Here is a 12829-nt window from a genome sequence, read left to right on the forward strand (position 1 = left end):
GATGAGTCATCAGAGAGAGCAAGAACTGAAGTAGGAGAGGAAGAAGTCAGGTGGTGGGAGGGCAATCCAGGCTCAAGATGCCGCAGCAGGAACATCCTGGATTGAGAAGCGAGAAGGCCCAAAATGAGGACTTGTCAGTCTTAGAATGTCTCTGCACCTGGTAAGCTTGAACCTCCTGAGATTTACAATTGTACAGCTAAGTACAGCGGTTGTCCCACCACCACTGCCTTATCGGTAATGACACAGATCTTGGAAAGTGGTCTTGAGAGTATCAGGAGCCAGAGGAGAGAAATGAGAGTGAGCTTACGTTTTCCAATGTCTGAGATCAGCTGTAGAAGGTGATACCGCCTTCAGAGGAGCCAGGGGTTGAAGCTGAACGACCCATAGAAACAGCATTTGAATTGTTCGAGTCTGATAAATCTAGAACTTTGATGAAGCATGAAAATCAGAGGGTGGACATTTTATAAAACATTTTCTCAAGGCACAGAAAACAAGGCTAGTAAAGACAGGAGATGTGAGATTTCAGATTAAGATTGGAATCAAGAGCAGAGTCCAGGGATTTTAGATGCTAAACGGTGGGATCCCTGATTCCGAGAGAAGGGAGTGGTGAACGCCTCCAGGGAGGCTAAAGAAGAGGGAAGCCAAAGAAACTCAGTTTTAGAGGGATTCAGTTTTAATGAAAGCAAAGATATTTCACCGATTCTGCACACTGTTACACCAGGGAAACATTGTGCAGGTGTACATTTCCATTGCTTCTAGACACTCTTGCAATGACATATGTGCTTTTATTAGCTTATTATCGGGGATTAATAAATCGCAGACCTAGCTTTGGAATGCGACGGAGCACTTGACAAGTTATAGGAGTAAGTACCGGGCAAGGGAAATAGTCACAAAGAATCAATACAAGGGAGTGGGGAGCTAACAATGGGGGTTGGGGAGAGTGGGCAATCAGGCAGCAAAGGGTCTACAGGCAATCAGGTCAGGAAACAGGGAGGAGCAGATCAGCCAGGCTCAGGTTGGTGAGGAGTGGAGGGATGGTGCGAGCACTTCATTACCTCTTCAATAACATCATTGTACAATTGTCTATCGGTGTGAATATCGGTATCCAGTTATATTTTCAAAAAAATAGTTTCTACATACAAAAGTTTCAAATACAAAGATTTGAAAAAAAAAAAATTGAATGCATTTTTTTTCATGTTACAGGTTTTATTTTAGTTTCATATGAAAAAAAAAGTTTGTTTTAAAAAGAAAACAGGGGTTTGGGGGGGAGCCCACCCATTATCTATTATTTTTTTAAAATGCATTTTGTGTCGAAACTTTTGTATGTAAAAACTTTCACTGTCGAAAAAATCACTATAAACATGAATATCAGTTCTGGAAAGTTGTGTGAAAGGGCCTGGCATCCGAGCAAAATGTGTAATCTGGCCAAAGAAATGCGTTTGTTTGCCAGTGCAAACTGGTGTATAGAATCTGTAAAACAAGCTTAAATGCACCCCCCTGCTCTATATTCCCATCAGCATCCATGTTTCAAAAATTGTTTTTATATGGAAGCAACCCTTAATGTGCAATTTGAGTCAAACCAATTCCCCTCCCGGATTCTTCTGGCAGTTGCGGGGAGGGGAGAGGGGCTGTGGAGTGTGTCAGATCGGGGAGAGACTTATTTGACGGCAAAGCTAGGAATTTCTCAAAACTGGTTCCAAACTATTGCTTATGCTTTCTTATCGCTTCCTCTCTCCTCTCGTTTCCAGATGATCGGTCCACCGTGCTCTTAACGGATGCTGACTTTGGGGAGGCGTCAAAACAGAAGTCCCTGACCGTCACGCATACGGTACATTACCAGTCAGTGTCGCAGGCTACCGGACCACTGGTGGACGTGTCGGATGCCCGGCCAGGAACGAGTAAGTGGGGCTGAAACCCAAGTATCGGCTGGAAATTCTAGGTTTAAGAAAGGTAGATCGGATGTGAGAATTTGTTTGTTGGCCAATGATACGTGCTTTCTTGATCGCACACCATCTCATGAAACAGACCCAAACAGCAGGCCGGTGTCGGGAATCTGTTAATTTCGGACTCACATCCATTGTAAGGCAGGCCTTTGGATTTAGATTGGGTACAGCACAAACATAATTAAACAATGTGTTTTCTATAATGGCAGAATCTGTTTAATTAGGTGACTATGACTATTTACAGTAACAATGCTTTTGGATTTAGATGTTTGAAGTGTTTGCTTCATGAAATCTGTTTCTGGTTATTCATTTCTATTTATTAATTTACTTAAAGAGGAGGAGAAGCCAATGTGCTCCACCCATGTCATCACTTGCCAATATGACAATGTGGTGCAGAGGATAGATACTTATGTGCCGGGGATGAGGGGAGTCTTGGTAGATTTGTTTAAGGCCAGGTGCTCATAAGCATCCCAGAAGACTGGAGGGAGAGAGTTATTAGCTCAGGCAGCCCTGATGGAAAAGGCATGAAACCACCAGTACAGGTCTTAATATGGCAAGAATCAAAGGGACCCAGTAGAGACTGGAGGGAGAGAGTTATTAGCTCAGGCAGCCCTGACGGAAAAGGCATGAAACCATCAGTACAGGTCTTGATGTGCCAAAGAATCAAAAGGACCCAGTAGAGACTTGAGGGAGAGAGTTATTAGCTCAGGCAGCCCGAATGGAAAAGCCATGAAACCACCAGTCCAGGTCTTGATGTGGCAAAGAATCAAAGGGACCCAGTAGATACTGGAGGGAGAGAGTTATTAGCTCAGGCTGCCCAGATGGAAAAGGCATGAAACCACCAGTCTAGGTCTTCATGTGGAAAATAATCAAAGGTACCCGGTAGAGACTTGAGGGAGAGAGTTATTAGCTCAGGCAGCCCTGACGGAAAAGGCATGAAACCACCAGTACAGGTCTTGATGTGCCAAAGAATCAAAAAGACCCAGTAGAGACTTGAGGGAGAGAGTTATTAGCTCAGGCAGCCATGACGGAAAAGGCATGAAACCACCAGTACAGGTCTTGATGAGGCAAAGAATCAAAGGGACCCAGTAGAGACTGGAGGGAGAGAGTTATTAGCTCAGGCAGCCCTGACGGAAAAGGCATGAAACCATCAGTACAGGTCTTGATGTGCCAAAGAATCAAAAGGACCCAGTAGAGACTTGAGGGAGAGAGTTATTAGCTCAGGCAGCCCGAATGGAAAAGGCATGCAACCACCAGTCCAGGTCTTGATGTGGCAAAGAATCAAAGGGACCCAGTAGATACTGGAGGGAGAGAGTTATTAGCTCAGGCTGCCCAGATGGAAAAGGCATGAAACCACCAGTCTAGGTCTTCATGTGGAAAATAATCAAAGGTACCCGGTAGAGACTTGAGGGAGAGAGTTATTAGCTCAGGCAGCCCTGACGGAAAAGGCATGAAACCACCAGTACAGGTCTTGATGTGCCAAAGAATCAAAAAGACCCAGTAGAGACTTGAGGGAGAGAGTTATCAGCTCAGGCAGCCCTGACGGAAAAGGCATGAAACCACCAGTACAGGTCTTGATGTGGCAAAGAATCAAAGGGACCCAGTAGAGACTGGAGGGAGAGAGTTATTAGCTCAGCCAGCCCTGACGGAAAAGGCATGAAACCACCAGTACAGGTCTTGATGTGGCAAAGAATCAAAGGGACCCAGTAGAGACTGGAGGGAGAGAGTTATTAGCTCAGCCAGCCCTGACGGAAAAGGCATGAAACCACCAGTCTAGGTCTTCATGTGGAAAATAATCAAAGGTACCGGGTAGAGACTTGAGGGAGAGAGTTATTAGCTCAGGCAGCCCTGACGGAAAAGGCATGAAACCACCAGTACAGGTCTTGATGTGGCAAAGAATCAAAAGAACCCAGTAGGAAAATAAATGAAGGGTGGCAAGGTCGGGAGACATATGGTTTAATTTGTGCAGCCTCAGGAGGAAGCAATGGCAGGACTTGCATTTGATAAGCAGCACCTAAGGGCAACCCCAAGGTGTCGGGCATCACCCAGTAACTAAGACCTGCTCTAGAGAATGAAGATCTACAGAAGTACACAGTGTGCCTCAAATCTAGCTTCAACGTGATACACACATTATGACTTTGGGTCCACCATATATGACCCATTATGCTTTAAATGTCCTCAAGATGTTCCTTAATACACCTTCATACAGACTGCTGGACACACAGGATTAATGTCAAATAGGTATGTTTTAGGACACCAGATAGCCTGTCAAGTCAAAGGTAGCTGCTGGAATGCATTGGTGGCATGTTTACCAGGCTCTTCTAGGCTACAGGCAGGAGTTGCATTGCTCCAAACAGCTCAGCTTCAGTCTCTGCAGATGGTAGAGAGGAGGACCCTGAGGTAAAGGCTGTGATGCCACCGCTTGGCTTGGTGGTGATGAAGGCATTCAGAGTGACACCTTTTTCATGATGGAGAAGTCAGGCAATACTCTCTTCAGGGATCCTAGGTGGAAAAAGCCTGAGTTAGCCATCTGATTTGCAAAAAGAGGTACGGTGGCTGAAACGCGTGCATGCTGTAGTTAAGCTTCTGAGAGGTCTTTACATTTTACCCACCGGTGGTGGCTCTTTTGAAGTGGTGAAGGCTATGTGCATGTGCTTCCCCCACCAGCATGTTCAGAGTGTAATATTATGAAGATGAGGTTTTTACCTCCCCATATCTTTGGGATGTTCTGCCACATCGTCATGTTAGTGAGCAGAACACCATTGGAAAACAAAGCAGGACAGAGCCCATACAGCTCTACTGGAACCCATGTTATTTATTTATTTATTTATTCATTGTTTTGTATTTGTTGTGATTCAGAAGGAGAAATGTGCCACTTGTACATATGTTTCGCTTCAGGGCACTTTACACAATGATGACGTACTTATGAGACGGAGCCAGGAACACAAGGTTCGATAAGAAAGAAGAGCACATAAGTCTTTCGCCAGATGATAGAAATGTCAAAGTCTGTAACAGAAAGAGAGGGTGGTCCTTTAGGAGGGGTTTAGGACGCAAAATACAAACAAAGTGAAAGCAATCATTTAACGTTGCCTGAGACCTTCCCGAGTGCTTGGCGTGGTTGATGTTCTAGAGCAGTGCTAGGCTCTCTGTAGCTCTCCAGATAGTGTGGCCTGTGACTCCCACGACCCTGTACCATTGACTATGATGACTAGAGGTGGTGGGAGGTGCAGGCCGAAACATCTTGCAGGCACAGGTTGTCCACCAATGTTCTACTCCCTGCTAGTTATGATGGGAAACATGTAAATTAGTTGTGCTTCTCCAGATCTCGGACTCTGACAGGTGCACCCTTTTTATGTTTTCCTTGAAATGTTTGGAACTTTGTCCAATTCTAATTTCTGAGCCAGTATTGTTGCACAGTGCCTACTCTGTTCAGATGAGGGCGTGTTTCTCATTCTTCTTCGTATTCAGTGCTTCTGGTTGCCGCTATCTGTCTGCTACGGACTGGGTGGGCTTGTAGAATTTGACCAAGCCAGGAAGTCTGGGCCTTTAGCCCAGATGCTTCTTAGGTTGATTTATCCGTTTCACAGGTCGTCATTTAAGAGATGCTAAGGCTGGTAATATATGATGCAACTTTTACAGGCCAGAGTTAAGCCTGGCTGCCCTGTTTTGGACTAGTTGGAACTGTTTCAGGAAGTGTCTAGGAAGAGTCAGGTCTAGGGAGCTACAATAGTGATATGATATGATAAAGTTATCTATAACGCGTTTAATACCCAGAGGTTTCTAAGCGCGGACCCGAAGATCGAACCTGTGTGCCTCCGTATCGTCTTGCTTCCAAGGAGAGCACGGTGCCTCTGTGCTATCCTCCCGAGTAAAGTCTAATGCCACGGCTAGTTCAGCTTCATGATACGCATTCAGGAAAGAGTGTTTTGTTGACAGTGGGTAGTTGGTGGAGGGCACTTTTGGTAAGGCTCATTAACTTGTTGAAGGAGGCTGAATTTAGAATTAAAGGTGATCCGTAAGTTCATTGCGGTTTCAGAAGGGTGGGTTGGACTTCTAGAGTCTTCGGTCTTGTGAACAGTAAGTCAGCCTGAGGGCTCACTTATTATATTAACAGCAATGTTGAGTAATATCCCTCGGTAACACCAGATCATACTTAAACAACATATTCCTTTCAGAAATAAACCTGGAGACGAGTGAGGGAGCAGAATCCCGGGAGGAACATATGTTTCATTGTTCAATACATTTATGCTGGATCATGCAGACTCAAATGCACTTCTCTTGCACATTACAAATAAAGTCTTAAGTGTGCTCATCCACACAACAGCCAATAGGCTGACAACCAATACTGGATGATTTTAAGCCCAGTGTGTACATACAAGCCAGCCATTTAATGATACACTGTTCAACAAAAAAAGAGATGTACCCCAACCCGGATAAGCATGGCGAGTGTTCAGTTTATTGGTGGAAAAGGTTGGGTTGAAATCTGCGCTACCTTTGAATGGTAAGAATAAGTGTGTCTTATTGAGCGCCTGCCCAGCCTCATCTTCTGTTTTGTACCTGGCTCTTGACAGATAGCCTGTGATGAAGGCTGCACACCATACTAGGCATGCAACGTGAAGATTACCCGTGGGATATCCTCAGTCTGCTGTACATACACAGGAGCCCCCAACGTGCTATTGCAATTTTATTTAAGAGTACTTGAATTCTAATGTTGTGGTGTATTATGGTCACCGATGGCCATCATTAGCTTTTAATACACGGTGGGTAGAACTTTACAATATGTCTAAGGACCCAGTAATTGTAATTGGTTATTTATTACGCGCTTAATACCCAGAGTTTTCTAAGCACGGACCGGGGATCGAACCTGTGTTGCTCCATGTTATAACAGTTGCTGGTTACCAGACATTTGATCAAAAAAAATTGGTCGACTGGACAAATGGTCGAACCAATTTCGTCGAAAACCAAATGGTCGAATTTTTTTAAAAATTATTTTTACCCCTTTTTTCTTTTGGAGGGGGGTCCCCCATCAACCCCCTTTTTTTTCTAAAAAACCCTTTTTTTCCCTAAACTACAACCTTAAAAAAATATATATAAATAAAAAAAAATTCGACCATTTGGTTTTTGACGAAATTACGTCGACCAAATGTCCTGTCGACCAATTGTTTTCGATGAAATGTCCAGACACCCAGTTGCTCTGCCTCTAACAAGTCATGCCACTCTACAGCACCCGATTCCCCTTGGGAACACTGCCACCCACTGGTCAAGACCTGAAACTGATTCCAAAAGCTCCAGAAGTCGTTTTAGCTGCCAAGAGGCCTCTCGTGCTGCCGAAGTCTTCTGTACAGCTCCATCTCGAACCCTCCCACCTCTAGGAGCTGGTGCAGTTCATCCTCTATAACGCAGTAGAACATGTAGACAGCTCACATTAGTGGCTGTCCTAATATTTTATCAGCACGTTCATTTTTCCCAGACCCATGCATGAGAAAGCCTTGCAGTCCCTTTTTTTCCTTCTAATTCCGAGATTTGTAGTCCTACATTGAACATGGGAAAGACATATAGAGGCAAGTCCCAGAATTCCAAGAACACAATATGATTTGATGGCTTTCTCTGCCTGGAACTGGGAAACTTGAGAGCTACGCTTTGTTAAGGTTCGTCTACATCCGGGTTGTCCAACTCCAGGCCTCGAGGGCTGGAAGCAAGACGGATTTTCAGGATACCCGTCATTAATATTCATGAGCTAAATTTGCATATGATAATTCTAAATTTATGCACAATTCTCTTCATGAATATTAATGAGGGATATCCTCAAAACCCATCAGGATTCCGGCCCTGGAGGCCTGGAGTTGGACAGCCCTGGTCTACATGCTCTCCTGTCATTTAATCAATATTCCAATAAAAAAAAAGTGAAGCACTAGCTGATCCTGGACTTGAACCTGCAACACTGTTTTACTGATGGATAGTCAACGTGTTGTATGGAGCTCATTCATTTGCTTGTTATTTAGTAAAGTAACAAACATACCCTTTTCCAATACAATACTACACCCCATGAAAAATGGCCAAATTTCCAGCAAAAAGAATAATGAAAAAATAGACCTGTTTCTAATTATTTACAGCAGTATGTAGTGAAGTTACTAGAGGGTACAATTAAGGTCAAGAACAAAAAAGACGTACCCACGAGGCTGGCAGAAGGATCACAAATTCCTGCCAACTGAGATGTTATTAAATCCCTTTACCTCCAGGACATCAGCTTGGAATGTAAATCAAAACATTTAAGGAGGCTTGTCCCAGTGAGAACACTCTGCTCCTCGGGCACTTCTAAGCCATTGATTTGCACGCTGGTTTCTTCATCAACAACAAAAAAAATTCATTTTCAGATGCCGCGTTGGGAGCCAGGACCACACTGGGGATGCGGGATCTGGTGCTGTGCAGGGAAAATAACCCTTTCAGGGTGCCTCGTAGATTGTCTGTGCATTAACAAAAGTCAATTGTTTTCCAAGCAAGTTTCTTTTAATGAACGGTGATGAGAGAGTCAATGGGGAAGGCCAGCATCTCGCTGCGCACTGAGCAAATAGGTGTGGAGCGGGCCGGTCGGACGTATTGGAGGGAAGCCCAACTGAACCAGAGATTTGAGGCTACTGTGACATCACTAAATGGAAAGTGGCCCAAAAAAAGTTTTTTTAGTAAGTGATAGGAACTGCACCTGCGATCAGTACTTCAGGCCAATTTCATCAAACCCAACTGAGATGCCCTGTTCCAAAGTCAAAGACTAATATGTTTAAAGCATAAATGTAAACATCTATGACCCCTCTGTGGGATATTGACACTCGGGTGGCAATCTTGTGTAGGAATACAGATGATCCGGGTTCCAGTGTTTTCTTTTTCCCAACTCCTCGTAGAAAAGAAGTGGTAGTGACGGAGATAAAAAAATGACACCGTAATTGCAGTCGCGACCAGCATGCTGAGATCGCAAGAGGAAGATGGGCCTAAATGCAAATCTCAGAATATCATGCTGTCTCGTCCCCATGCGGTTCAGCAACGTGGTCCCCAGATTAAATTGTTTCAGCACTTTTCAGATATCTCTGACAACAGCTATTTAGTGGTGGGCAAAGGGACCTTCTCTCATGAAACACTGGTTCATTGTAGGGAAAACATTGCATGGATCTATGATGTTGGGTCGCTGCAAAAAACCTTGTGTCCCCAAAAATCCCCGGTTGTGGGCAAATGAGGAAAGTGACAGCGGCTGAGTGGGGTGCTGGGCATTGGATGATCTAGGTACCTCTGAAAAGGAGGTCTGTCAGCCATACCGGTTGCCATTAGCTTCTATTATTAAGTTCTATTCAACTGACTGGATCAATTATCCATGGAATTAAATGGGATTCTTACCATCCTCCCATATTGCTTTACTTTAGCTTCACTGCTGGCTTTGCATATAAGGGCAAACTAGGGGATTAAGCAGTTGTATAGTGCACCCTACAAAGTGAAATTGTATCTTTGTGATGATGTTGCATGACAGTGAGCCAAACCGCGGGAAGGTGGGGGGCACCACCACAGCGGAAAGATGCTCAGTGGTGTTCAGAAAATTGATAAGGATGGCAAGATCTGTTGAGAATAAGACATTTCAGGATGAAGGTTGTCTGAGAGAGCATCTGCATCCCTGATCTCCCCAATCAGATAATCTATGGATCATCGAGAGGGCCATTATCAATGTATAGAGCTCTCTTGGGTAGTAGCTGAAAATCATGCTTGCTACATGTGGCGGCGTGGAGGACCAAACAAGCCTTTTGAGCAAGACACAAGGCATTAGATATTAAAGCAGAAAGACCCACGTGCTACTGGAAGCCTTTTGCTTTGTTCCAAAGAAATTAATTTCACTCAAAGGTACTCCCGAAATGGCATGCAGCATTAAAGATTGGTTGGAGTCTGTGGGCACCATTTGTTGTCAATTCCATGGGGAGAATGTTCGAACATGTCACTTCTTTTTACCATATAAGGAAGCTGGGTAATGGAGATGTGAAAAACAAGGACTTCCTCTACTTGAGGTAAATGACTGAAGAAGGGGTCAGAGGTCACCCCGGGAGTGTTACTCTCAGACTGAATGAGGACCACGTTTTCAAAGCCCAGGTTTTTATGGCAGGATCCCTCCCAGCATGTTTGAAAAGTTAGAACCCAGTACAGGGGCGGCCATTTAACACACGCTCTCAGAGAATAGATCGCCATCTTGTTTCATAAATCTAATCAAGCCTAGGTCAAGTGCAAACCCTACTTGATGGTTCTTGCAGTGTTGCATCCAAAACCTTCTTCCCTAAGTTATCCCTGCTGGCTCCTTGCCTTGCTAAACCGGAAGCATTGTGAAATGATAGTGAGAATGCAGTTTCTTCGATACATAGGTTTTGTAGATGGCCTGCAACTGTTCAGGTTGACAAACTATTGGTGCTGGTTCCTCTCTGTACTGGGAAGGCCTCTGGCACAGATAGTGAAAGATGGAAACTGTGACTGCCTGTGCTGAAAATCCACAGCATCTCCATACTCAGTGTTACACACGGAGAACTGACGAGGGCGTATTAAACCCACATGGACTATGCGCAAACACTTGATTTGAAAAATCAGCTTTCCAGATAAAAGGATATGATTTGAACATACTTGTGAACTCCACGTAAGGCTATTAGTTCTACAAAATCATAACTAACGTGTGCAATCCACAGTTATCAGATGCATCTCATTACCGATCTGATTATATGTAGCACTTGTATTGGCACATTTGTCCAATTAAACTCTTGCCTTTGATCTTGGAGATTTATGACCTTATTCATGGAACTTTTAAGGTGATGCAAAGTGACTTGGCACTGCCAACAAACACCCTGATTCACAGAGCGGTGGAAGGTGAATGTTTGCAGTGCAAAGTGACTGTGCAGAGACACTTTGCACTGCACAAATACACTTTGCACTGCTCTCTGAATCGGGGTGCTCTTTGGCAGTGCAAAGTCCCCTTGCACCGTGCTAAAGAATCCATGAATCAGGCTCTCAATTGCAAAGCAAATTTGTAAGTAGACATGCCAGATATTTTAATATCATGTGAAAAGAGGCCGGAGCACATCTATTTAGAATGATCTAAATGCTAAAGACATTTTAAATTGAATTTCCACAATGAAAACATGTGTAGTGGCCTAATTAGTTAGAACAGGACTGCTTCAAGAGAAGAGCATCGAGGCTGCGAGATTAATCATGGTTCTCGAGCATGCTTCTCTGGTTTGCCATTTTTAAATGAAAAACAATAGTGACTCAAAATGGCAAATTCGTTTTGCATTCAAGAAAGTATAAATGCAAATATTTAAGGTTTGAGTCAAACAAACACAATGTTAGTTTTGTCTATTAGGTAATTTAGGGCCACCTATAAGGCACAAACGATTGCATTAAAGTAAATCTAGAAGGAAGATGATATGTGAGGAGGGACACGCAGCGTGTGGGAGTGTTTTGGTTATTTTCCCACCCACTAACTGCCCATGGCCATGGCCATGTAAACACTGTGGGCATTCGCCACCCACTTGCTTGTCTTTGCTGCCGAAAGAACATCATCCTGGGATCACCTTGAACTAGCTCGAACAAGCAGTAACATCAAACGTTTGCCTTAACGTGCCTTAACGTGTTATTTCTGGAATGACCCAAAATGTCCGAAAAAATATAACCAAATGCGTTATTTGTCCAAATTTCGGCCATTCGAAAATTCCGAACAGCTGAAAAGTTGTACCAGATCATGCAATCGGTGCTGGGGGCTGTGGGAGTGTTCCCCGCACCCTTGCTCACTATATTGAGAGCGGGGGCCGCGGGGTGTCCCCCACAGCCAACCCAAAAAAAAGAAGACAAAAAAAGGGCTGGGGGTGTCCCCCCCGCACCCATGCTCACTATATTGTTAGCAGGGGTTGCGGGGCCCTCCCCTGCATCCCCCCCGACAGCTGTCCCGAAGAAAAACAAAAAAAGAACCCACTACACTGCAGTTCACAGGTGAGCTCACAGTACCCACCAAAGTTTCCAGGGCAAAGCAGTGTGCAAACCAGAATGCTAAGTACTGGTTGGAACTGACTTGCACCACACCTGTGCAGGAACAGTGGGACTTATTTTATGAAGGGGACTATGTGGAAGGAAGCTGTGGAGACTCCTCCCTGGGGCAAAGATGTGTTAGGCACATGGAGTGTAGCAGAGGCATCAGCCAAAGGCTTAGGATTCATGAACGATCAAACCCCAGATGGTGCAGAAGGGGGGACACAGAGAGCCTGCATGAACATCCAGCCTGAAGCAGTACGTTTGAGGACCATAGGACTGGGCGTATACTACTCCATACCTCAAGCACCATGGGGGAGGACCATGAGGGGAGAACATTGGCAGTGGGCACAGTGCACAGGAGAGATTAACTCTGTGGTTTAGTAGGCCACTTGGACACATGTAGCATAGTGAACGTGTGTGCTAACCGCCTGGATTGGGAGAACACGCATCAGTCACTCTATTTGGGTCGGAGGGTGCTTCTCCTTCTTGTTTCCAAAGATTCTAGCCCCAAAGCCAGAGGCCTAATTGAATTTTAGAAGAGAGAAAGAGCTGAGACAGGAAGCCGGGTCTCATTGTTGGACCCCTGTGGTTAAGTGCAATGTGCATGCCCAGTCACCAATGCACATATATATAATATATAGTCAATGAAAAAACTTTGTTAAAGAGACACTATGGTTACAAGTAAAACCCAAAAAAACCTTGAAATTCGCCAGTTATGGTAAACTAAGCAACCAAAACTCACGTCACCTCCATTCACGGCTAAGGCTAACACCCAGGACATCAAAGATGACATCACAAATGTCATTGGGACCGAACCCAGATATCAAATTATTTTTGTACCTACTTTT

General features: G+C 44.4%; 1 protein-coding gene across 3 annotated transcripts in view; it reads left to right on the top strand.

Moving 5' to 3' along the window:
- DSCAM (DS cell adhesion molecule) overlaps positions 1-12829 on the top strand; it is a 1793910-nt gene that overhangs the window by 1600424 nt on the left and 180657 nt on the right. For all 3 annotated transcript variants that reach the window (XM_069636048.1, XM_069636050.1, XM_069636049.1), the window contains exon 30: positions 1749-1898. In XM_069636048.1, the coding sequence (XP_069492149.1) occupies positions 1749-1898 (150 nt within the window). The remainder of the gene's footprint in view (positions 1-1748; positions 1899-12829) is intronic.

The sequence above is a fragment of the Ambystoma mexicanum genome, chromosome 7p (genome assembly GCF_040938575.1).
Source record: "Ambystoma mexicanum isolate Mex_15411 chromosome 7p, UKY_AmexF1_1, whole genome shotgun sequence".
Classification (NCBI taxonomy): domain Eukaryota; kingdom Metazoa; phylum Chordata; class Amphibia; order Caudata; family Ambystomatidae; genus Ambystoma; species Ambystoma mexicanum.